The sequence below is a fragment of the Hypanus sabinus genome, chromosome 26 (assembly GCF_030144855.1).
Source record: "Hypanus sabinus isolate sHypSab1 chromosome 26, sHypSab1.hap1, whole genome shotgun sequence".
NCBI classification, from domain to species: domain Eukaryota; kingdom Metazoa; phylum Chordata; class Chondrichthyes; order Myliobatiformes; family Dasyatidae; genus Hypanus; species Hypanus sabinus.
In genome coordinates this window covers 5029525-5056943 of record NC_082731.1, presented here as the reverse complement: position 1 = coordinate 5056943, position 27419 = coordinate 5029525, and the positions used below count along the sequence as shown (strand labels likewise).

Here is a 27419-nt window from a genome sequence, read left to right as displayed (position 1 = left end):
AAATTGGGAATAATAATTCCAGAGAGGCAGGCAGCATCTCAGGAAGAAGAAACAGAGTTTAAAGTACTTAGTACTTATTGATTACCTTAAACTGACTCAAAGTGTGGACATAACTTTCTGAGGGGTGAACATGGAGTCAAAATTCAGTGTCCCATAAAGTATGGACATATTTGTTAAATCCCTTAGAATTCTTAAAGATAGATAGACAATAGGTGCAGAAGTAGACCATTCGACCCTTCGAGCCTGCACCACCATTCTCTATCACAATGTCTGCTACAGCAACCTCATACCTTCTTTTAGCCCTCCTGAGTTCTTGCTTGTGTTCTCTTTCTTAAGTACCTCATTTGTTCCTACCAGCCAATAACTGCTATACACCTCCTCTTTTTCCTTGACCAGAGCCTCAATACTTTGTTGAAAATTAAGGTTTCCTGAACCTGTGATCCTTGCCTTTTATTCTGATGGGCACAGACTAGCTTTGTACTCTCAAAGTTTCGTGTTTGAAGGCCTCACACTTGCCAGACCCTTTCCGATACCGTCAAAATTGGCCTTTTTCCAATCTAGAATGTCAGCCTCTGGACTAGTCCTATCTTTTTGAATATTTAGTTTGAAACTAATGGCTTGTGGTCACTGGCTGCGAAGTGTTCTCCTACACAAACTTCTGTCACTGTCCTGTCTTATTTCCTAACAGTAGATCAAGTATCACCCATTATCTTGTTGGGACTTCTATATGCTGATTAAGAATCTTTCAGTTCCCCTAACAAATCCCCTATCACCACAGGTCACCACTTCTTCCCTCTTCCCTTCTGAGTCCTGTGACTTTCCTCCTCTAGGCCATCCCCTCCAACTGTATTCAAAGTGATAGACTAGTTGTTGAGGGGGATGGCCACAGGGGTTCTCTGCATTTGTCGCTTAACCCCTTTCCCCTGGCTGACTGTCACCCAGTTTCCTGTGTCCTGGGTGTAACTACCTCTCCAGATGTTCTATCTGTCACCCCTTCAGCCTCCTGAATGATCCGGAGTTCATCCAGTTCCAGCTCCTTAACATGGATTGTTAGAAGCACTTCTCGCAGTTGTAGTGGTCAGGGACACTGGAGCTCTCCCTGCCTTCCCACATCCCACACGAGGAGCATTCAGCAATCCTGCCTGGCACCCCTACTGTCCTAATGGAGCAGATGTAAAGAAGGGAATGAGAAAAAGGCTAAAGCCTCAAGATCACCACTGTCCATTCAGATGATGGCCGCTACAACGATAACCACTGCGCTTGCCCTTACTAACCAATTCCAAAAGCAGATTGGTGCATGGTCTGAACACAATTTACACTGCCACAATCCACTGCTACCGTTTTCTACTCAGGCAGTGGGTTTCCAACGTCCAAAATGGTCGCTGGTCAAAGCTCAATTTACTTTCCCGCCATGTCCTTAAGCTTGGCGGTATGTGTTTTCAGACCCTCGTATCTTCCGTCCAGTGGGAATGGGTGGAAGAGAGAATGTCTGCAGGACTGCAAAAGGTGTGTTTCCATGGAAACAACACCATTTCACCGACACTTAAGTAATATCCATAGCACAAGAACTGACTCACACCGGGGAGTCTTTTGACCAGAGGACAGCAAAGCAAATGGAAACCCCTGGTGATTCAACTGAAAATTAACACCTCAATGTGGTCGAGTTTTCAGCCTCAGTTTTCTAAGTAAGTTGACGTCATTTTTGCATAATTGGTTGTTTGCAGGAGCCCCATTAAATAATTACAAACCTGCCTGTACCTGATCCAGTAGAAATATCTGCTCTACCAGCTCAGTGAAACCTTAACAATAGGTTTCAAAAAGTACATTTAATAAGAGCATTTGTTTATATGAAAGTACCAATTCAGATCAGGAGGGTACAATGGGCTGCTTCAACCTGCTCTGACCTTTAAAAGTCACAGCCGATCTGATTGTAATCTCAGATCCACATTCCCGGTTTATGCACGCTAGCTATGAGAAGAGGGCTATGCCATCTCTTTGCAGATCCCATCAGGTACCTGAATTCCCACATCACCAGGTTCAGGAACAGCTACTTCCCTTGAGGCATCTCGCACAGGGCAAACCACGAGAGCTTAATATGCCCAGTTCTCATTGCCACCATCAGGGAGGAGGTACCCGAAGATACACGCTCACTGTTTTACGAACAGCTTCTTCCTCTCTGCCATCAGATGAACCAATGAATACTACCTAATTTTGCTCTCGTTTGCAGTATTATAATAGAGTAATTTTTATTTATTTCATAGTACTGCTGCCACAAAACAACAAATTTCATGACATATGTCAGAGATAATAAACCTGATTCTGACTTTAATCACTCTGAACTAAAATAAACGTTTTTGTTCTTTTGATTGTGTTCTTTCTTGTAAAAATAGTGTTTGATTTGCATTTCATTATTGAATTGACCCTATAACTTACATCCTTCAAATAGTTAGTTAAAGCCTTATAGGCTCATCAGGTTGGTGCTAATGCCAGTTTCCATGGCGTGAAGCAACTGAGCATTTTGCCATACCCATTTTCAGCTGGGTGGACTGGACCAATGTGTGGTTAAGTGCCTTGTTCAAGGACACAACACCCTGCCTCGGCTGGGGCTCAAGTTCACGATCTTCAGATCGCTAGTCCAACGCCTTAACCGTTTGGCCACACGTCACACAGCCTTCAAATACATGAGGAGTAAAAACCTTTATGCTACGTCTATGTCTGAATATGCAATGTACAATTTATAGAGATTTATAATAAATAGTACGTACAATAGGACAGCTACTTGTGGCACCAAAAGAGATGGGAGAGGTTTTGAACAATTTCTTTTCTTCGGCATTCACTAAGGAGAAGGATATTAAATTGTGTGAGGTAAGGGAGACAAGTAGGGAAGTTATGGAACTATGACGATTAAAGAGGAGGAAGTACTGGCGCTTTTAAGAAATATAAAAGTGAATAAATCTTCGGGCCCTGACAAGATATTCCTTAGGACCTTGAGGGAAGTTAGGGTAGAAGTAGTAGGGATTCTGACAGAAATATTTCAAATGTCAGAAACGAGGATAGTGCCGGAGGATTGGCATATTGCTCATGTGGTTCCATTGTTTAAAAAGGGTTCTAAGAGTAAACCTAGCAATTATAGGCCTGTCAGTTTGATATCAGTGGTAAATTAATGGAAAGTATTCTTAGAGATGGTATATATAATTATCTGGATAGACAGGGTCTGACTAGGAACAGTCAACATGGATTTGAGTGTGAAGGATCATGTTTGACAAATCTTATTGAATATTTTGAACAGGTTACGAGGAAAGTTGACGAGGGTAAAGCAGTGGATGTTGTCTATATGGACTTCAGTAAGGCCTTTGACAAGGTTCCACACGGAAGGTTAGGAAGGTTCAATCTTTAGGTATTAATATTGAAGTAGTAAAATGGATTCAACAGTGGCTGGATGGGAGATGCCAGAGAGTAGTGGTGGATAACTGTTCGTCGGGTTGGAGGCCGGTGACTAGTGGTGTGCCTCAGGGATCTGTACTGGGTCCAATATTGTTTGTCACATTAAAGATCTGGATGATGGGGTGGTAAATTGGATTAGTAAGTATGCAGATGATACTAAGATAGGTGCAGTTGTGGATAATGAAATAGGTTTTCGAAGTTTGCAGAGAGATTTAGGTCAGTTAGGAGAGTGGGCTGAAAGATGGAAGATGGAGTTTAATGTTGATAAGTGTGAGGTGCTACATTTTGGTCGGACTAATCAAAATAGGACATACATGGTAAATGGTAGGGCATTGAGGAATGCAGTAGAACAGAGTGATCTAGGAATAATGGTGCATAGTTCCCTGAAGGTGGAATCTCATGTGGATAGGGTAGTGAAGAAAGCTTTTGGTATGTTGGCCTTTATAAATCAGAGCATTGAGTATAGGAGTTGGGATGTAATGTTAAATTTGTACAAGGCATTGGTGAGGCCAAATTTGGAGTATTGTGCACAGTTCTGGTCACCAAATTATAGGAAAGCTGTCAACAAAATAAAGAGAGTACAGAGGAGATTTACTAGAATGTTACCTGGGTTTCAGCACCTAAGTTACAGAGAAAGGTTGAACAAGTTAGGTCTTTATTCTTTGGAGCGTAGAAGGTTGAGGGGGGACTTGATAGAGGTATTTGAAATTATGAGGGGGATAGATAGAGTTGATGTGGATAGGCTTTTTCCATTGAGAGTAGGGGAGATTCAAACAAGAGGACATGAGTTGAGAGTGAAGGGAGTTAAGGGTGTTTAAGGGTAACACAAGGGGGAATTTTTTTACTCAGAGAGTGGTAGCTGTGTGGAATGAGCTTCCAGTAGAAGTGGTAGAGGCAGGTTCGATATTGTCATTTAAAGTAAAATTAGATAGGTATATGGACAGGAAAGGAATGGAGGGTTATGGGCTGAGTGCGGGTCACTGGGACTAGGCGAGTGTAAGCGTCGGCACGGACTAGAAGGGCCGAGATAGCCTGTTTCCATGCTGTAATTGTTATATGGTTATATAACAGTCAACATAACATAGAAATACAATTGTATCAGCATGAATTAAGCAGTCTGATGGCTTAATGGAAGAAGCTGTCCTGCAGCCTGTTGGTCCTGGCTTTTATGTTGAGGTACCATTTCCCGGATGGTAGCAGCTGGAACAGTTATGGATGGGATGACTCATTTCCCAGTGATCCTTTTTACACACCTGTCTTTGTAAATGTCCTGAATAGCGGGAAGTTCACATCTGCAGATGTGCTGGGCTGTCTGCACCACTCTCTACAGAGTCTTGCAATTAAGGGAAGTACAGTTCCCATACCAGGCAGTGATGCAGCCAGTCAGGATGCTCTCAATTGTGCCCCTATAGAAAGTTCTAAGGATATAGGGGGCCAATATCAAACTTCTTCAACTGTCTGAGGTGAAAGAGGTGCTGTTGTGCCTTTTTCACCACACAGCCGGTCTGTACAGACCTTGTGAGATCCTCGGTGATGTTTATGCTGAGGAACTTAAAACTGTTCACTCTCTCATCCATTGATGTCAACCTGTCTTCATTCCTCCTGTAATCCACAACCAGCTCCTTTGTTTTTGCAACCTTGAGGGAGAGGTTGTTTTCTTGACACCACTGTGACAATATTGTCACATATAGAGGCTTGTTTTGTACAGATCAGTTCATAACAGAGCATTGAGTAAGTTCAAGGCAAAACTATAAACAGTGCAGTGTAGGTTAACAAGAAGGTGAAAAATCATAATGAGATAGATTGTGAGGTCAAGAGGGAGCAATTTAATATTCTTATATCAATGGGGTAAGAACATTAAATCTGATGGTACATGATTTAAGGCTTTTGTATTTCCTGACCAATGGAAGAGAGAAGAATAGAGAAGAGTGCGTGGAGTCTTTGATTATGCATTTTTCATGAGAATGCAGCTAACGGGAGGCAATGTGCAAACATGTAGTTGTGCAGATGAAAATAAAGTCAACTTTGACTTTGACTTTGACTTTGTACCCCCAGGTAACCTTTCACCCTTTACTCACCAGAGTCAATCTCTCTCTGCCATCAATATACTCAATATACTCCCGACTACTGAGACAAGTTGTACTAAACCACTTTAAGTATTTTCACCCAAGCATTGCTCATACCCTTGTCTGTCTTTGTGATTTCCCTATCCCCAAGTAGAAATCTGCTTTCCGTCCTATCTTTAAACCTGGGACTTTGGGACTTAAGCAGGCCACTGAAGTTGATAAAAAATGAAAAAATGCAAATGAAGTTAAGGCATGGGGTCGCCCCGTGAGTTAGAATGTGATGAGGAGCATTGAGTGGTTCTGTACGACATGTCTCAGTAGCTGGGAATTTTAGATCACCTGAGGTACGTGGGCAGTATCTCAGTCTTCGGGTTACGTGTGAAGGGCTTTGTGTGGGGCTAAAGGAGCAGAGAAAAGAGCACTGGACCGGGGGAAAGTCAAATGTAAATTAACATGCCCTTGGCCTAATGAATTAAAGAGTGCTAGAAGCATAAATCATCAACCTGCTTTTTACTATATTTTGAATTTTTTTTCCATTTATAATGGGTTTTGCTGGCTGAGCCAGCATTTAGTTGCCTATCGCAGTTTTCCTTGAGGCTCTGGTGGGTCCACTGCCTTTTAACTTCCTCCCAGTACCTTTGTTCCAATCCCATTTCCCTCCAATGTTCTGTCTTTTCCTTTTTCTACTTCCCAGTTCTTTCTCTGACAATTCTTTCATTATTTTATCTTTCATCTGTCATATTTTATCTTCTTTCCCCATTTCCCTCTTCCTCTCCCATCTCCCTCAAACACCTCCCTTACTCTCACCCACCTTCCTCTCCCTCCTCATCTCCATTTCCCTCACCCATCTCCCTCACTCTCATCCACCTTCCTCTCACTCCTCATCCCCATTTCCCTCACCCATCTCCCTCACTCTCACCCACACTCCTCCCCCTCCCCATCTCCATTTCCCTCTCCCACCTCCCTCTTCGTCTTTACCTCATATCCTCCATTTCCAGGGAAAATCACCCAGCATGATTAACACAACATCAACCAAAAGTGCGGCTTTGTAGTATTATTCAAATTCCAAGATCATCCTTTCATTTCAGACACATTTTCCACTTGTTCTCCTCCTTTCTCCTTCTCCCTGTGCCACTGTGAGACCAAAGGGTGGTGAGCACTAGACTGAGGTCCTGAAAGCAGGGATATGAGAGAGGCGACTGGTATCTACTTTGGTAGGTAGTACTTACTCAATATAGCCATATAACAATTGTAGCACGGAAAGAGGCCATCTCATCTCTTCTAGTCCGTGCCAAACACTTACTTTCACCTAGTCCCACCGACCTGCACTCAGTCCATAATCCTCCATACCCTTCCTGTCCAAATATCTATCCAATTTTCTTTTTAAATGACAATATCGAACCTGCCTCTACCACTTCTACTGGAAGCTCGTTCCACACAGCTACCACTCTCTGGGTAAAGAAATTCCCCCTCGTGTTACCCCTAAACTTTTGCCCCTAACTCTCAACTCATGTCCTCTTGTTTGAATCTCCCCTACTCTCAATGGAAAAAGCCTATCCACGTCAACTCTATCTATCACCCTCATTATTTTAAATACCTCTATCAAATCCCGCCTCAACCTTCTACGCTTCAAGGAATAAAGACCTAACTTGTTCAACCTTTCTCTGTAACTTAGGTGCTGAAACCCAGGCAACATTCTAGTAAATCTCCTCTGTACTCTCTCTATTTTGTTGACATTTTTTTGACAATTTGGGAAAAAAATTGGAAGGGCAAATTATTTTATTTCAATGGTGAGAGACTGACAGATATTGGAGTTCAAACAGATTTGGGAGCCCTTGTGCAGGAGTCACTTCAAGTTTATCTTGCAGGTATAGCAAGCAACTAGGAAAACAAATGGCACATTGCTTTTTATTGCAAGATGATTCGGTACAAGATTAAAGACATGTTACTGCAATCACGTGTGTTCTTGTTATCAGGAATACACCCATCCACACTACCCACTGCATAGCCAAGGAGCCTTCCCATCCTGGACATTGGCCCTCACCCCATCTCCACTGGACAGAAGATGCCAAAGCCGCAGAGTGGTTACCTCTAGGCTTAAGGACAGTTTCTGTCGCACTGTTAGCAAACACTTGAATGGTCAGATAGACCCTTGACCTCACAATCTATCTTGTTGTGATCTTGCACCTTATTTATTTAGAGATACAGTACAGAACAGAAAGTTCTGCACCGCCCAGTAACCCACCAAGTAATAGGAGCCTAATCATAGGACAATTGACAAAGACCAATTAAGCTGAGATTACAATAGGTACAGAGGAGATGTCAGGAGCAATTTTTTCATGCAGAGAGTGGTGAGTGCATGGAATGGGCTGCCAGTGGCAGCAGTGGAGGCGGAAATGATGGGGTCTTTTAAAAGACTCCTGGATAGGTACATGAGACAGAAAAATAGAGGGCTAGGGGTAAACCTTGGGAATTTCTAAGTTAAGGACATGTTTGGCACAGCTTTGTGGGCCAAAGGGTCTGTATTTTGTTGTAGGTTTTCTATATTCTATGTTTCTACAATCAGATCAGTTGTGACGTTTAAAGGACAGAGCAGGTTGGAGAAGCCAATTGTCCACTCCTGATCTATAAACAAAGATCTCAGACAATGCTCCTATGCAAAGGTTTCGCTAAGTTGGTAGTACTACTGTGTAAAAGTCTTGGTCACAAGTATAGAGCTAGCATGCCTAAGACTTTTGCATTTGTTGACGTGGTGGAGAGCAAGCTTGTGGGAGCAAAGGATGTTGGGGATGGTGAGGGTGGAGCACCGCGGGAGGGGTGAGGGACAGGTGGCAGAGAAGGAGTACCAGGGGCAGGGGTGGCATCGGTGCAGACACACCCAGCCCTGAGACACCAGGCAAGGTCGTTTGGTTTCAAACAATTGGTTTATTGATCATTACAGTATGTCCCTCTGGTGCTTTCTGCTCCCTCCCCTCTCCCTTCCCCTTTCCCCAACCATGATTCCTCTCTCCATGCCCTCTTCCCTCCCTCAGTCCACAACAGAGTCCCACATCAGAGTCAGGTTTATTGTCACTCACATCTGTCAAATTTTGTTTTGTTTTGCAGCAGCAATACAGTGTAATACATAAAATTATTGCAGAAACATACACATGATGCTAGAGGAATTCAGACGGTCTGGCAGCTTCTATGGAAGTGACTAAACAGTTGACATTTTGGGCCAAGACCCTTCTTCAGGACCCCCGAAATGTCAACTGTTTATTGCTGACTGACCGGTTGTGTTCCTCCAGTATTTTGTGTGTGTTCTGCAGAAGTTCTCATGTTTATAAGCTGCTCCAGTGCTGTGCAGAAGTCTTCGACACACCAGCTACATGTGCTGAAGACTTTTGCACAGTGTTATATTTCTACCAGATTAAATACAAGAGATTTTGTAAGTACTTAATGGGGTCCCTACAAACACCTAGATTCTACAATCAAAAATTAGTTCAGTTTGCTTAGAAAACTAAGGCCAAGAAACTCAGCCACGTCATGGTGTTAATTTTCAACAATACATGGCTGAAATTCAGTTGAATCACAAGGTGTTTCCAATTGCTTTGCTGTCCTCCGGTCAGAGATGCTCTGGTGCCATGGATATCACTTAAGCATCGGTGAGATGGTGTTGTTTCCATGGAAACACGCCTTTTGCAGCACTGCAGGGAAAATTAGACTGGGCTGTTCAGCGAAACCCCTGCACCCTCTCTTCTCCCCACTCCCATCGCGCAGAAGATAAAAAAGCCTGAGAACACGTGCCAGCTTGAATCCCACTGTTGCTCGTCTCTGGAAAAGACTTGTTGTGCAACACAATGGGCTCGTGACCTCACGCCTAACTCATCATGGCTGTGCTTTGCACTGTCTGTCTGTGCTGATCTTCCTTGGTAACTGCCACCTCCAGTTCCTAATAAACTGGCCACTGCGTGTACGTCCGTGGCCATCCACCTCAGGGTTTGACATGTCGTGCATTCTCTTCTGCACACCACCCTTGTAACATGTTATGGGTCGCTGTCACCTTCCTGTCAGCTCGAACCAGTTTGATCATTCTCCTCTGACCTTCCTCATTAACAAAGCATTCTTGCCCACAGAACAGTCACTCACTGGATGTTTTTTTTTTGTATTCACACCATTCTCTGTAAACTCTAGACACTGTTGTGTGTGAAAATCCCAGGAGATCAGCAGTTTCTGAGATACTCAAACCACCCCATCTGGCACCAACAATCAGTCAAAGTCACTTAGGTCACCTTTCTTCCCCATTCTGATGTTTGGTCTGAACAACAACTGAACCTCTTGACTATGTCTGCATGCTTTCATGCATTGAGTTGCTTCCACATGACTGGTGATTAGACAGATGTGTTAACAAGCAGATGTACAGGTGGACCTGATCAAGTGGCCACTGAGTGTATATCCTATGTTTTGGTAATCAAGGTCAAGTCAAGGTTTTAGGCCGTTAGGGGGTCCATCCATTGCCTGCTCCTCAAGCCTGCTCTTCCAATACTCTTGGGATCTTGCTGTACCAATAGACACAAAAATGAAATGCATCCTGCACTCTTGCAATAACAATTAAAAATTTAATTATTCTTTCCATAAAAATATATCTGAAACAAAGATGTATTTCCCTTTAAACATGGGAGTGGAGTAACAGTCAGTGAATAATAATACATTATCATAACAGAGGCTAATAATACTATATCATATAAAATATTTTGATAACAGTTACAAGAAGCTAACAGAGTTTTATAAGTTACTGTCTGGCCCCAGATCTCAGTCTCAAAAGGATGGTGTCAAGCACACTTCTGAACACTTTCAAAGCAATAAGCTCTTGACCATGGGACTATTGCACGATTCCAGTGGAATGAGTAAGAGGTTTCAAAGCTCTGGGGGGTCCGATACATCCACGGTTATCTTGATGAAGATGGTGTCATCTTTGATGTACTGCCGGTTTTTGTTTTCCAGAACCGTCTGGGCGACAAACAGAGGGCAACCCGAAGCCACATTCATCTCCCCCTGGGGCCGTCCAAAGCTGCTGCTGTTGGGGTCGGGCTTGAATGTGTCCGACACATGGCCCTTGCCCAGTCCTTGGTCAAGCAGGGTGAGGGTCACTTTCTGCCTGAAGGGCCAGGTCAGCAGGGAGTCATACTCTCCACGCATCACCACAAAGAAGACCGACAGGTGCGTGCCCTTACCCATTCCATCCCCATTGAGATACACACGGGCGCACATCTTGTACCCGAACGAGCTGGTGTAGAATGGTTGGCTGTAGAGCGAGAGTGTCTTCCCGGAGATGGCCTCCCGCTTCCTCCGCTCATAATCCTGGATCTTCCATATCAGCCGTCCGTTGTAGCTGGCCGTCTCCAGCATCTGGAAGCGCAGGTCGATGTCTGCCAGACGGACCTCATGGATGCCGAGCATTTCGTCATGCTGTGTCACCTGATGCTCAATCGAGCCTGCAGGAGAAACGGAGCAAGAGCGTGAGAAAGAAGAGGTTCTGCAGACGCTAGAAATCCAGAGCAACGCACAGACAAAATGACGCAGGAGCTTAGCAGGCCAGGTAGCATCAACGGAGAGGAATAAACAGTCGACATTTTGGGCTGAAACTCTTCACCAGGATCGGGAGCTGACTGTCTGACCCAATGAGCCTGCTTGGCTGTTGCCATGGACTCAGCTCTACCTATCTGTCTTCTCCCATTAAACCTTAATTCTCCTGCGAGGCAAAAATTCATCTAACTGTGTCTCAAATTTATGCAATGAGGTAGCGTCTACTGAGGAATTTGGTTTATTTGTTGAAATATACCGTGAGATGAGTCATTTTACATCTGAGTATGCTCTGGGTGCAAACTTCCATCATTCTCCCAGCACCCACATTGCAACTTACTAACCCTAAACCTCTCTGGAAGTTGTGAGCATTCTTATTTCTGTATGCAAGTGTCTTGGGTATATTTAAAGTTGAAATAGATTTTTAATCAGTGAGGCATTTAAGGGCTATGGGGATCAAGCCCGGACCGCTAGTCCGGAGCAGTGCAGCTTCAAATATACTCAGGAAAAGTGACACCATAAAGTCAGAACTATTTCCCAGGGCTGAAAAGGCTCACACGAGAGGACACAGGTTTAAGGTGCTTGGAAGTAGGTGCAGAGGAGATGTCAGGGGTAAGTGTTTTACGCAGAGAGTGGTGAGTGTGTGGAATGGGCTGCCGGCAACAGTGGTGGAGGTGGATACAATAGGGTCTTCTAAGAGACTCCTGGATAGGTACATGGAGCTTAGAAAAATAGAGAGCTATGGGTTACCCTAGGTAACTTCTAAAGTAAGGACATGTTCGGCACAGCTTTGTGGTTTTCTATGTTTCCATGTTTTTGGAATATGGGAGAATGAATACTGGAGCTCCCGGAGGAAACCTATGTGGTGATGGGAAGAACGTGCGAACTCCGTACAGACAGCGTCTGGAAATGAATCGCTGGCTCGACACAAACTACGGCCCTACTGTGCCACCTATCGATTCCCTGGGCAGAGGTAGTCGCAGATTCAGCGCTCGTTTTTCTTCATCTCTGTCCTTAGGGTCGCAAAGAGAGCTTTTGGTACATTGGTCTCCATAAATCAAAGTATTGAGTACAGCAGATGCGAAGTTACGTTGAAGTGCCATTGGTTTACCTTAATTTGAAGTATTGTGTGCAGTTTTGGTCACCTACCTTCAGGAAAGATGTAAATTAATTTGAAAGAGTACAGAGAAAGTTGCCAGGTCTGGGGGACCTGAGTTTGAATAGGTTAGGACTTTATTCCTAATAAATGTAGAAGACTGAGAGGAGATTTAATGGAAGTATTCAATATTATGAGGGGTGTAGATAGCAAGCAGGTTTTTTCCACTGAGGTCAGGTGGGACTACAGCAGGAGGTCATGGGTTAAGGGTGAGAGGTGAAATGTTTAAGGGGTATATGAGGGGAAACTTCTTCACTCAAAGAGTTGTGAGAGTGTGTAAAAAGCTGCTAGTACAAGTGGTGTATGAGAGCTCAATTTCAATGTTTAAGTGAAGTTTGGATAGGTTCAAGAATGGTAGGGGTGTGAAGGGCTATGGTCCTTGTGCAGGTTGATGGGAGTAGTCAGTTTAAAGTGTTACAACATGGACTAGATGGGCCAAAGGGCCTGTTTCTGTGCTGTACTTTTCTATGACTCTAAATCTATTTCCCTTGAGATTTACCACCTGCCCTCAATGACCCAGCCCCTGTTCAGCCTTGTCATTCATGAAGCAGAACAATCCCTTACCACGTTGCCTGGTAATCCAATATTCTTAGTCCTACAACATGGCTTTCGGCCCATTGAATCCATACTAGTTTTCAGATCAAACCCATTGACTACCCTGTAAGCTCTTCCCCTAGAACACACCCACTACCACCTGTCCATAGAACCATAGAACATTACAGCACAGGAACAGGCCTTTTGGCCCTTCTTGGCTGTGCTGAACCATTTTTCTGCCTAGTCCCACTAACCTGCACCTGGACCATATCCTTCCAAACCCCTCTCATCTGTATACCTGTCCAAGTTTTTCTTAAATGTTAAAAGTGAGCATGCATTTACCACTTCATCTGGCAACTCATTCCACACTCCCACCACTCTCCGTGTGAAGAAACCCCCCCCCCCAAATGTTCCATTTAAACTTTTCCCCCTTCACCCTTAACCCATGTCCTCTGGTTTTTTCCTCCCCTAGCCTCAGTGGGAAAAGCCTGCTTGCATTCACTCTATCTATACCCATCATAATTTTACATACCTCTATCAAGTCTCCCCTCACTCTTCTACGCTCCAGGGAATAAAGTCCTAGCCTATTTAACCTTTCTCTGTCACTCAGTTTCTCAAGTCCCGGCAACATCCTCGTAAATCACCCCACCCTAATTCCTGCCACCCACATACACAAGGCACCTCGGTAGGGCTCGTGCAGTGTTAAAGGAAAGACCCGTAACGGCGTTGCTGGGCGGAGAGGTTTTAGGATCCAAGTTCATAGCTCTTTAACAGTGGCTACACAGGTCAATAAGGTGGTTAAAAAGGCTCGTGGTATTCTTGCTTTTGTTAGTTGAGGCATCAAGTCAAGACGTTATGTTGCAACTTTATGAAACTCTGGTGAGGCCACATCGGGGGTATTGCACACAGTTCTGGTTGCCCCACTGTTGGAAGCATGTTGAGGCTTTGGAGAGGCTGCAGAAGAGGTTGACCACGTTTAGAGGGCATGTGCCATCATGAGAGGCTGGATAAACTTGAGTTGTTTTCTTTGGAGGGGCAGAGGGGAGATCTGACAGAAGTTTATAAGATTATGAGGGACAGGGGGCATCTGTTTTCCCGGGTTGAAATGCCTAATACCAGAGGGCATGCATTGAAGGTGAGAGGGGGTAGGTTCAAGGGAGATGTGAGGGCTAAGTTTTTTACTGAGAGAGGGGTGGATGCCTGGAATGCACTGCCTGGTATGGTGACAGAGGCAAATACATCAGAGGCTTTTAGGAGATGTTTAGACAGGCACATGAAAATGAGGAAGATGGAGGGATATGGACATTGTATAGGTCGGTGGGATTAGATTTTTGGGGGGTTTCATTTGCTTTTTTAGCTGGCTCAGCATCAACCAGCTGGTGGGCGAAGGGCCTGTTCCATGTTTTAAGTTCTTTGAGGGGTGATTTCCAGCAGCCAGTTACCGAACCAAGCATTTTCCCACATCCATTCAGGATTCTTCGGTTTATCGCAACATTCCCGCCGCAGTCCGTTGTGTCAGTGTGGGTTTCCTCCCGCGCTCCAAAGCTGTACAGGTTAGGGTCAGGGCATCGTGGGCATGTCTGGTGGCAGAAATGTAGCGACACTTGCAGGCTGCCCCCAGCACAATCCTCAGACTGAGCTGGTCGTTGCTGCAAAGTGATGAATTTCACTGTCTGTTTGACGTTTAAATGTACATCTGATAAATAAAGCTAATGCCTTTAAAAATGTCTGAGAAACAGTCTTTGAATGGGCCTTGGAATGGCCAACATTAACAAAGGATTTCTGACAAGGAGCCAGCAGAAAACACTATAATCAGCGGCGGGGCAGAAAGGTCGGACATCATGTGGCAGCTCTATAAAGCCCTGGTCAATAGAACATATCTTTATGTTCTTGTAAATGCCTGCAAGTAAATGAACCTCAACATATACAGCACGTACTTTGATAATAAATTTACTTTGACCTTCGAAGGTTAGCACGGACGTGGCTTGCCAAATGGCCTGCTAATGCTGTAGGAACTGTGCCATTGGTGTTGGTAGGTGGACAATGATCCCTCACCATAAGGCATTCCAGGGGAAAGCAACTGGGAAGATGTTCAGGGTCGCACAGAGTGTCGAGCCACCATCTCACAACAGAGAATTGGGTTCAAACCCGACCTTGTGTGCTGGGTGGGCTTGAATGCACTGGGGTTCCACGTCTATAGATCTCTCAAAGTTGCTGAGCAAGGGTGGTTAAGAGGTCGTATGGTCTGTTAAACTTCATTAGTCAGAGGACTGAGTTCAAGAGCCATGAGGTAATGTTGTAGTTCCATGAAACTCGGGTCAGAGCATGTTTGGAGGACTGTGTTCAGTTTTGGTCACCTCATTATAGGAAGGATGTGGAAGCTTTAGAGAGGGTGCAGAGGAGATTCACCAGGATGCTGTCTGGATTAGAGAGGGTGCAGAGGAGATTCACCAGGATGCTGCCTGGATTAGAGAGGGTGCAGAGGAGATTCACCAGGATGCTGCCTGGATTAGAGAGGGTGCAGAGGAGATTCACCAGGATGCTGTCTGGATTAGAGAGGGTGCAGAGGAGATTCACCAGGATGCTGCCTGGATTAGAGAGGGTGCAGAGGAGATTCACCAGGATGCTGCCTGGATTAGAGAGGGTGCAGAGGAGATTTACCAGGATCCTGCCTGGATTAGAGAGGGTGCAGAGGAGATTCACCAGGATGCTGCCTGGATTAGAGAGGGTGCAGAGGAGATTCACCAGGATGCTGCCTGTATTAGAGAGGGTGCAGAGGAGATTTACCAGGATGCTGCCTGGATTAGAGAGGGTGCAGAGGAGATTTACCAGGATGCTGCCTGGATTAGAGAGGGTGCAGAGGAGATTTACCAGGATCCTGCCTGGATTAGAGAGGGTGCAGAGGAGATTCACCAGGATGCTGCCTGGATTAGAGAGGGTGCAGAGGAGATTTACCAGGATCCTGCCTGGATTAGAGAGGGTGAAGAGGAGATTCACCAGGATGCTGCCGGACTAAAGAACATGGCTCGAAGAAAGATTGAGTGAACAAGGGCTATTCTCTTTGAACCAAAGGAAGATTAGAAGTGACTCAATAGAGATGACAAAGGACAGCGATAGAATGGATAGCCAGTGACTTTTTTTTCCCAGGGCAGCAAGGAGGCATAATTTCAATGTGAGGGAGGAAAGTATAGGAGGGGAAGAGGGCTCAGAAGTGAATTTTTTTTGCATAGTGGTAAGTGGTAAATGCACTGTAGGCAGGAGGATGGTGGTGAGAGAAGCAGATACATTAGGGACATTTCAGACACTTTTCGACAGGCAGATGAATAAAAGAAAAGGGACCAGCTATGTGGGAGGGAAGGGCTATTGATCATGGAATAGGTTAAAATGTAGGCACAACACTGTGTAGGACCTGTATTGTTCTATGTTCTACAAAGTCTCAAATAAACTGGCTTGTGTCATAAATATAGCTTCAGTCAAGATATCTCAAAATGTTATACATCAACCCATTTCTTCTTTTTCTCTTTAAACCAAATCAAACTCAGAATCAGAATCGGGTTTAGTATCCCTGACATACTTGTATATAGTGAAACTTGTGGTTTTGAAGCAGCAGTACATAAACTATATGATAATTTACAATAAGAAATACACTCAGTGGTCACTTTATTAGGTACACCTGCTCGTTAATGCAAATAACTAATCAGTCAATCATATGGCAGCAACTCAGTACACGAAAGCATGCAGACAAGGTCAAGAGGTTCAGTTGTTGTTCAGAGCAAACATCAGAATGGGGATGAAAAGTGATCTCAGCGAATTTGGCCATGGAATGATTGTTGGTGCCAGATGGGGTGGTTTGAGTATCTCGGAAACTGCTGATCTCCTGGAATTTTCACACACAACAGTTTCTAGAGCTTACAGAGAACGGTGTGAAAAACAAGACAACACCCAGTAAGTGGCAGTTCTGTGGGTGAAAACGCCTTGTTAATGAGAGGGCTCAGAGGAGAGTGGTTCAAGTTGACAGGAAGGTGACAGTGACTCAGATTACAACAGCGGTGTACAGAAGAGCGTCTCTGAATGCACAACATGACAAACCTTGAAGCAGACAGCGACATCAGCAGGTTCTGCTCCGGTGCCTAATAAAGTGGTCACCAAGTGCAAACAAATAAAGAAGTTGTGCAAAATTAGTGAGGTACAACTCACCTGGAATACTGCTGCCCTTGTACAGGCACAGTGTGTTCTGACTGTTTTCTACACTTGAAACTCTGCTGCTCAGGTTCTCTGTTTTATACTTAATCCACAGAATGTCCTGTTTTAAAACGTCTTCCAACTTGTGCCTCTCCAGCAGATCACTCTCAACTTTATGCAGTTTCTCAGCATGTGCAGCCAATATCTTCTGCAAGGGAACAATAGATTTTGCCCTATTTTAAGTTGCCATAGTGCTGCTTGTGCTCACCAGACAGTAACAGTGATTCTGATTGGCTGTGTCCGCTACATTGGCCAATCCGGCTGTGTGGAAAGCTGTCCGGTGATTACTTGAGCTCCAATCATATACCCTTCTTGTGATTCTCTGTCTACCACAAAAGGCAGTATGTCAATTCAACTTTGCATTATAATTCTGACATGCCTGTCCATGCCATCCTTTACTCCCATGATAAGGCCAAATTCAATTTGGAAGAGCAACATCTCATATTTTATCTAGGTAGACTCCGACTTGATGGTATAAGCATTGATTTCTTCATTCTAATCACTTCTCCCCTTCTCCTCCTTCTCTCTTTGTCCGTTCCCTATTCCAGTTCCCCCACAACTGATTGCTTCTCCTCACCTGGAGAGGACAGTGGACCATGGAAGAAGGGGAAGGTGCAGGTGAACCAAATGGAGATGATGGGCAGGTGAGGAGAACTGACGGGGAGAGAGTGTAACCAGAATGGGGAATAGAAAAAGAGAGAAAGAGGGATGGGGAAAGATTACCAAAACTTGCAGAAATTGATACTTATGCCATCAACTTTGAATCTACCCAGAGAGAATATGAGGAGTTGCTCCTCCAGCCTGAGTTTGGCCTCATCATGGTAGTATAGAAGAACCATGAACAGGCATATCAGAATGGGAATAGCAAGTCAAATTTAAATGGTTGGCCTCCAATTAGTTCAGTTTCCAGAGCACTGACCTGTGATTGATTGGGTCAATTTGCAATTAGTAATTGGCCCGTGATTAGTTGAATTTCCAGAAGTTGTTCAGTAAAGCTGACTCATAGTTGCTCAGGTTTTCCATATAATTCCAATAAAATAACTTTATTATATAGAGTTAATCTGGAGTTGATTGAATACGCCCTTTAGAATCGACCTTTGATTGACTGAGTTAAATCTTGTTGTGACAGAACTGACCTTTAATGAGTTCATTTCAACATCACTTTTATTAACCAGTTGGCTTTTCGAAGATAGTTCCTTCTCCATTTCCTGAACTTTGCTGGACAGCCTGTCTAAGACAGTTTGCTTCTTTGTTATCTCACTTTCAAGATCGGAGACCTGGAGGGATAAAACAGTGCAGTTGTTAAAGATTTCGAATCTTCAGATGATTCTCAGTGTACAACTTCATGAGGGGCATAGATACAGTGAACGCATTCATCTTTTTTTTAAGGGCTGGGAAATCAACACCAAGAAAATATGGTTTTAAGGTGAGAGTGGAGAGATTTAGTAGGAACTGGAGAGGCAAGTACACAAGTTAACAAATTTCATGACTACCTTCTTGTTCCACGAAGGGTTCGCACCACCAGTGTTCAATTCAAGGGCCCAACGTATTGATGGCATTAGTGCTGGCCTCACCTACATCTCCTCCACTTCCCAGACATCCACACTCAGCCCATCTTCCTGCCACCTTAACCGGATAGAGTTCCTCTTGTCCTCACCTACCACCCCATGAGCCTCCGCATCCAACACATCACTCTCCACAACTTCCACCATCTCGGAAGGGATTCTACCATCAAACTCTTCCTTACCCACCCCCCCCCGCCCACTTTCCGCGGGGATCATTCACTCAGTGGTTTCTTTGTCCATCTCTCCCTACCAACTAATTTCCCTCCTGGCACATATACCTGCAAACAACAGAAATGCTACCCCTGCCTATTTACCTCCTCCCTCACCTCCGTTCAGGGTTCCAAACAATCTTTCCAGGTGAGGCAACCTCTAGAAATGAATTCCACAGATTCACCACTCACTGGCTAAAGAAATTCCTCTCATCTGCATTCTAAATGGGCATCTCTCTATTCTATGGTTGTGCCCTCTGGTCCTAGACTCCACCACTATAGGAAATATCCCCTCCACGTGCACTCTAACCAGGTTTCTTTACATCCAATAGGTTTCAATGAGATCCTTCCTCCCCATTCTTCCAAATTCCAGCAAGCACAGGCCCTGAGCCATCGAACGGTCCTCATATAACAAGCCTTTCATTCCCAAAATCATTTTCATGAAGCTCCCTTGAACCCTCTCCAATGTCAGTACATTTTTTCTTAGATAAGGAGCCCAAAACTGCTGACAATACTCCAAGTGAGACTGCACCAGTACTTTATAAACTCTCAACATTATATACTTGCTTTTATATTCTAATTCTCTGGAAACATTGGATTTGCCTTCTTCACCACCGACTTGACCTGCAACTTAACCTTTAGGAAATTCTGCATGAGGACTCCCAAGTCCCTTTGCACTGGATTTTTGAATTTTCTGCTCATTTAGAAAATAATCTAAGCTTTTATTCCTTCTTCCAAAGTGCATGAGCATACACTTCCTGACACAGCGTTCCTTTGCCACTCCTTTGTCCATTCTCCTAATCTGTCTAATTCCTTCTACAGCCTTCCTGCTTCCTCAACGCTACATGCCATCCACCTATCTTTGTACATTCCACAAACGTGGCCACACAGCCATCAATTCCATCATCCAAATCTTTGACATACAAAGTAAAACAAAGCGGTCCCAGCACTGAACCCTGTGGAACACCACTAGGCACTGGAAACACCCCCTTTATTCCCACTCTTTGCCTTCTGCCAATCAGCCAATGCCCTGTCCATGCTAGAATCTTTATTGTAATACCCTGGGCTCTTATCATCCTCATGTGTGGCACCTTGCCAAAGGCTTTCTGAAAATCCATTTATACAACATCCACCTTTGTCTAGCCTATTTGTCATTTCTTGAAAGGATTTCAGCAGATTTGCCTGGCAAGATTTTCCCTTAAGGAAACCATGCTTACTTTGGCCTATTTCACCATGTGCCTCTAAGTACCTGAAACCTAATCCTTAACAATCGACTCCAACATCTACCCAACCACTGAGGTCAGGCTAACTGGCCTGTAATTTCCTTTCTTCTGCCTCTCTCCCTTCTTGAAGAGCAGAGTGACATTTGCAATCTTCCAGTCTTCCAGAACCATGCCAGAATTTATTGATTCTTGAAAGATCATTATTAATGCCTCCACAACGCCTTTTGCTACCTCTGTCTGAACCATGAAGTGTAGTCAATCTAGTCCTTCTTTTTTGAGATGTATCTATCCGGTGTCTTCTGAATTTCTACCAGAAACTCCAGCCATTTCTGTGCTGCTGTTATCCCTGATAGTATGATCTTTCAATCAACTTTTTCATGCCTCTGTAAACCCCCTTTATTCCACTGTAGAGACGTAGAAAAGTACAGCACAGAAAGAGGCCTTTCGGTCCATCTAAGTCATGCCAAACCATTTAAACTGCCTACTCCCATTGACCTGTACCAGGACCACAGCCCTCCTTACCCCACCTATCCATGTACCTATCCAAACTTCTCTTAAACATTGAAATTGAGCTGGCATGCACCACTTGTGTTGGCAGCTCATTACACACTCTCACGATCCTCTGAGTGAAAAAGGTTCCCCTCATGTTCCTCTTAAACTTTTCACCTTTCACCCTTAACCCATGACCTGTTGTAGTCCATGGAAGAAGCCTGCTAGCATTTACCATATCTATATCCAACAATTCTGAATACCTATCAAAATTGTCGATCGATTGCTGATAAATTATCAAAAAATTATCAAAATTGTTGATAAATTATCAAAAATACCTCCATTTTTAATACCTCTCAATCTTCTACATTCCAAGGTATAAAGTCCTGACCTACTTAATCTTTTCTTATAGCCCAGGGCCCCAGACTGGCAACAACTTTGTAAATTTTCTCTGTACTCTTTCAAACCAATTTACATCTTTCCGGTAGGTAGGTGACCAAAACTGCACACAATACTCCATATTAGACCTCGCCAATGTCTTATACAACTTCAACATAAAATCAACTGTAGTCAGTTCTTTGATTTGTGAAGGTCAGTGTGCCAAAAGCTTTCTTTAGAACCCTGTCCACCTGTGACATAATTCAATGAATTGTGGACCTGTATTCCCAGATCCCTTTGTTCTACCCCACTCCTCGGTGCCCTACCGTTCACTGGGTAAGACCTATCCTGGTCGGTCCGACTGAAGAGCAACACCTCAGCCTTGTCTGCCTTAAATTCCATCTGCCATTCTTCAGCCCGCTTTCCAATCCGGTCCAGATCCAGCTGCAAGCCATGATAGCCTTCCTCATTGTCCACTACGTTCCCAAACTTGGTGACACCCACAAATTTTCTGATCCAGTTAACCACATTATCATCCAAATCGTTGATATAGATGACAAAAAACAATGGACCCAGCTCCGATCCCGAGGATCTCCACCAGTCACAGGCCTTCAGTCAGAGAGGCAACCATCAACTACCACTCTCTGGCTTCTCCCACAAAGCCAATGTCTAATCCAATGTATTACCTCATCTTAAATGCCAAGAGACCGAACTCTCCCGACTAGGTCCTTGTCAAGTGTTTTGCTAAAGTCCACAAAGTGACACAAAGCTGGGTGGCAGTGTGAAATGTCAAGAGGATATTATGAGAATGCAGGGTGACTTGGACAGGTTGGGTGAGTGGGCAAATGTATGGCAGATGCAGTTTAATGTGGATAAATGTGAGGTTATCCACTTTGGTGGCAAGAACAGGAAGGCAGATTACTATCTAAATGGAGTCAAGTTCGGAAAAGGGGAAGTACAATGAGATCTAGGTATTCTTGTACATCAGTCAATGAAAGCAAGCATGCAGGTACAGCAGGCAGTGAAGAAAGCTAATAGCATGCTGGCCTTTATAACAAGAGGAATTGAGTATAGGAGTAAAGAGGTCCTTCTGCAGCTGTACAGGGCCCTGGTGAGACCCCACCTGGAGTATTGTGTGCAGTTTTGGTCTCCAAATTTGAGGAAGGACATTCTTGCTATTGACGGAGTGCAGTGTAGGTTCACAAGGTTAATTCCCGGAATGGCGGGACTGTCATATGTTGATAGATTGGAGCGACTGGGCTTGTATACATTGGAATTTAGAAGGATGAGAGGGGATCTGATTGAAACATATAAGATTATTAAGGGATTGGACACGCTGGAGGCAGGAAGCATGTTCCCACTGATGGGTGAGTCCAGAACTAGAGGCCACAGTTTAAGAATAAGGGGTAGGTCATTTAGAACAGAGATGCGGAAAAAAATTTTCACCCAGAGAGTGGTGGATATGTGGAATGCTCTGCCCCAGAAGGCAGTGGAGGCCAAGTCTTTGGATGCATTCAAGAGAGAGTTAGATAGAGCTCTTACAGATTACGGGGTCGAGGGATATGGGGAGAGAGCAGGAATGGGGTATTGATTGTTATGATCAGCCATGATCACAGTGAATGGCGGTGCTGGCTAGAAGGGCCAAATGGCCTACTCCTGCACCTACTGTCTATTCCAGCTCGGAGTGTCGGAGTTCTAGCGTCCTCTGGAGGGAGTCTGTACACCCTCCCCTTGGAATGTCTGGGTTTTCTCCGGGAGCTCCTGTTTCCTCCCACAGTCCAAAGACACATCAGTTAGGAGGTTAATTAGTCATTGTAAGTTGCCCCGTGATGAACAAACTGGACATGAGGTCAGAGGTTAACAAACTGGACATGTGGTCAGAGATGAACAAAAATGTGCATGAATGCACCCTCACTCTGCTTCCCTCTAATCCTCAATGCCTCTCACCGTCTCTCCCTCCAAACTTCTTATTTTCCTTTTCCAAGATAATAAGCTACTTGTACGGATGAAATTTGTACAAGTTCGGATGAAAACCCCAGAATCTTCCCAACTCATAGTTGACAGTTTAGCGAGTGCTAGGAAGTTTACCAGTTCCAGTGATCTGAAGTAGAAAGTTTTAAGTAGAAAGGCTCCGTCCAGTGCTAAGCCGGAGTTACCTCCCTGAGCACCCCGCAGCCCAGATCCATTACCTTCTCCTCCAGCGTCTTGTTCTTCAACAAAACTAGCGTCAAGTGTTGATGGGTAAACTGTGTCTCGTGCTCTTTAAGGCGAGGATTTGTTCCCTGTAGAAAGGGGAAAAAAATCTATTTTAATGTCGAACATTTGATCCCCCGTGGAAAGAGAAAAAAAAACGTTTTAATGCTAGGTCCGCAAGATTTTCCTGTTCGTTTATTTAAGAGGTACAATGTGGAACAGACCCTTCTGGCCCAATGAGTCGTACCACCCAGCAACCCACCGATTTAACCTTATTCAAAATCACAGGACAATTTGCAATGACCAATTAACCTACGAATCTGTTGTTCGGCTGATTGTGTGCATGCAATGTAATTCTCTTCTCCAGGTAAGTAGCGTGAACAGTGTTTTGCAACATCAAGGTTTCCTTGGGGCACAGCTCAGTACAGGCCCTTTGGCCAATCATGTTGTGCCGACCTTTGAACCTACTCTACGATCTGCTTAACCCTTCCCTCCATGTGCCTATCTTTCATGTTTCTCAAACTCGCCCTACCTATCTGCCACCATGCACCTTGTGTTAAAATAAATTACCTGTAACACCCCCTCCCCTCAATATTTCCCACCTTAAAATTATGCTCCCTGACGTGAGTCATCTCCATCCTCTCCCAAGCTGGAAAAGACACTGTGGAGTTTCAGCTGGGTTACAATTTGGGCTTGTTCTCACCAGGGCTGAGGAAGTAGATTATTGGATGATATTGATGGAAGGAAATGACCATATCTGTTGCAAATATCTACTCGAGCACATCAGCCGAATCCCATTTTGTCAGAAGGTTGGGATCAGAAGCTCTTAGCTCAGGTGTTTAGTCATTGAGTCATGAAGATACAGAGACAAGAGGGGGATAAAAGCACCACCATGAGCATGCTTACAAAACGACACCATTCTGTCCTAATCCTCAGCTCCAGTGCCCAGTATCCAAAATCCAACTTTGGGATTGAGACCATACTGGATTTTGGATAAGTTTTGTACTTCAAACTTGACATATACTATTTTGTTTTTGCATGTAATCCTGTTATCCTCTTCCAAGAACTCGTGTGGGGCTACGGACCAGATCGGGTTGACTCTGAGCTGAGAGCTAGGCCTACACCCTCCTGTGGAAGTAGTGATGAAGTCTGAGAGAAATGTCCTATGTTTGGGCAGCTGGGCTTCGGATGTCTTGTATTGTTGTCCTTTGAGATGTGGATCTCTTCTCCCCATTGTGCAGGAAATACCAAAGCTTTGAAACACGTACAGTATCACCAGGCTCCATCCTGCTGAATGCTAAATAGAACTCTTGATCTAACTCATTATGGCCATTGCTCCATATTGTCTGCCTGCACTATCATTTCACTGTAACTGTGATGGTGGATTCTGTATTCTGTCATTGCTTTTTCCTCGATGTACTGAAGTTGGAAACGATCTGCCTGGATGGAGCTGGAGGCCTGAAGCCTGGAGGACCAATGTCTATGAGTCTGAGAATCTACAGCCAGGGACTGGAAGCTCAGGGGCAGCCCGTTCTGGGGCTGGAGGCCAGTCTGTGCAAGCGAGTGGGTGTGTGAGGGGCAATGTGTTTAAGGGTCTTGTTTTGCAGTTGTTGTCTTATTGTGTCTTATTGTAAGTGTTGTTGCTTTTTGTGTTCATCTGAACATTGTGGGCATGCTCCATTGGCACCTGAGCAGGTGGCAGTGCTTGCAGGCTGCCCCAGCACACCTTTCGGCGTGCTGCTTGTCAATACAAATGACAAATTTCATTGTATGTTTCAATGTACATGTGATAAATAAATCTGAAACTGATTCGGAATCTAGGATTTTCACTGTAGTTCAGCACATGTGACAGTGATAGACGAATTACCTATTAACAAGAGTGGTAAACTTCCCTCCGTCTACTCCTCTGGAATTACTCCATAAGACATCAATCCAAAGACCTGCTCACCGCTGGGACTCCAGAACCACACTCACCTTGAAAGTGCATCCATAGCTACTAAAATCGCAACACCTCTCCTCTTTGAGACACTCGAACGTGTGGTCTTTGAGCTGTAAATAAAACCATAAGATATAGGAGCTAAATTAGGCCATTTGGCCCATTGAGTCTGCTCCACCATTTCCTCATGGCTGATCCATTTCCCTCTCAGCCTTAATCTCCTACCTTCCCCCCGTATCCCTTCATGCCCTGACCAATCAAGAATCTATCAACCTCTGCCTTAAACGTACATAAAGACTCGGCTTTCACAGCTGCCCATGGCAAAGAATTCCACAGATTCGTCACTCTCTGGCTAAAGAAATTTATCCTCATCTCTGTTCTAAAAGGATGCCCCCCCTATTCTGAAGTATGTCCTTTAGTCATTGACACTCCCACCACAGGAAACATCCTCTCCACATCCACTCTATCTGTGTCCTCTGGTCCTAGACTCCCCCACCACAGGAAACATCCTCTCCACATCCACTCTATCAAGACCTTTGAACTCTCAGTGATGATCACTCTTGAAGGGGCCTGACAGGCTCCAGGACCAGTCTACTTCTTGGCCCAGCTGCCAACTTGTGTTTTGTTACAGCTGCCTTCAGCTGAGATGGGTTCCTGAGACTAACATTAGTTTGGAGTGTTTTCCAGTGCATGCTACGATACGTCAGGCAGTCTGGTATTTTGTTTTAAGGTCCTTCACCCATGAGAGATCATCAGTTGCTGAAAGAAGGAATTAAAATCTAATTTAATTGAATGGTGGCTCTGGAAATGGATTGGCAAAGTTTCAGGTCAAGGGCCTTCCCTGTTGACTGTCCATCCCTTCCACAGTTGCTGCCTGACCTATTGAGTTGTTTCAGATCCCAGTGTCTGTGATCCCTTGTGTTTCCAGGGCTCCAGGCAACTTGCCAACACCAATGTTGAATTATACTTACAACAATGAAATATAATTGAATGTCTTGGACCCAAATCTGCTGACAATAAAAAGAAGGGAAAGTAAATTGTAAGGAGGATGTAAAAAGCCAGCAAAGGGGTATGGATAGGATAAACGTTGTAGAAGGGTTACAACGTGAGGGGCTCCAGTTTGACGAGGAAAGTAGAGTGTTGATTAAATTGAAAAAGTCTTTTTAATATTGGGTAAGATTGCAGAGTTTTCAAGCATGAAACATGAAATAATAACCAAATAATAGACAGCGAGAAATGGAAGGTATTAACAGAGAATTATTATGACCATCAGGGAGGAAGATCAGGAGCCTGAAGACCTGCACTTAACGTTTTAGGAACAGTTTGTTCTCCTCTGCCATCAGGTTTCTGAATGGCCCTTGAATACTACCTTTCTACTCCCCTTTTGATCATCTATGTATCTATTTATCTATCTATCCCTTTATATTGTTGTAACTTACTGTAATTTTTTATGTCAATAATGATAAACCTGATTCTGATTCTAAGAAATCTTACCCCAACTTTGCACAATGTTGGTGAGACCACATCCAGAGAACTACAGACATTTTTGAAGTCCTTATTTGAGGAGGGACGTACAGTGGAGTAAAGGTTCCTTAGGTTGATTCCGCGGAAGGAGGAGTTACCTTTTGAGGAAGGACTGAGCCCAAACTCATGAGAGTTTAAAATGTTGAGAGGAGGATGAACATAGAACATAGACAGACCTTTCGGCCCACAATGTCCATGCTAAACACAGTGCTGAATTAAACTAAATCTCTTCTGCCATATCTCTCCATTCCCTGTATAGTTCTGTGTCTGTCTATTAAAGACCACTATCATATCTGCTTCCACCATTAACCCCATAGCCCATTCCAGGCACCCACCACTTCCTGTGTAAAGATCTTACCCAACAGATATGATTCTGGGAGGGTTTGCCAGATTGGACACAGAAAAAATGTTTCTTTTTCCTTATGGGAACCAGAACAGGCTTTAAAATGCGGAGTTCCTGTTTTAAAATGGAAATGAGGAGGAATTTCATCTCAGAATTCTCTAACGCAGAGAGTGACTGAGACAGAGCATTGCATTCACACAGGCTGAGATGGACAGAGTTTTGTTCTGTAATTGTTGTAGGGAGATGGAACTGAGTCCAAGGAATAGGATCGAGGAGCCAAGTGGCCGATGCCTGCCCCTCGTGCTTGTATTCTCATCGCGGGTCTATCTCTCGGGCACTGACGACTGCACTTTAGTTCAGACTGAAGAAAGATCTGAGTGAGGGGAAATCCCTGCAGAAATGTCAATAACAAGAATGTGTAAAATGTACCAAGTTAAATCCGAAAGTGAGAAATGAGAAAAGAGCTGTAAGACTTTCCACAAATCTGCAGTTTTTACTTGGTTCTGAACAACAGGCTTGAGCTAGCAATCATCTTACAGGGAGCCGCTCCCTGCC

At 44.3% G+C, this 27419-nt stretch overlaps 1 protein-coding gene across 3 annotated transcripts in view; it reads right to left on the bottom strand.

Moving 5' to 3' along the window:
• Positions 1-8585: 8585 nt before the first annotated feature.
• Positions 8586-27419, bottom strand: part of LOC132381812 (TNF receptor-associated factor 3-like) — a 96522-nt gene continuing 77688 nt past the window's right edge. Inside the window, exons 6-10 of one of the 3 annotated variants that reach the window (XM_059951414.1) lie at positions 25036-25110; positions 23058-23150; positions 18141-18281; positions 16960-17152; positions 8586-10984 (exon numbers count right to left, since the gene is read on the bottom strand). In XM_059951414.1, the coding sequence (XP_059807397.1) occupies positions 10407-10984; positions 16960-17152; positions 18141-18281; positions 23058-23150; positions 25036-25110 (1080 nt within the window). In that variant the 3' untranslated portion in view covers positions 8586-10406. The remainder of the gene's footprint in view (positions 10985-16959; positions 17153-18140; positions 18282-23057; positions 23151-25035; positions 25111-27419) is intronic. The other 2 variants (XM_059951412.1, XM_059951413.1) reach the window with 2 other exon arrangements.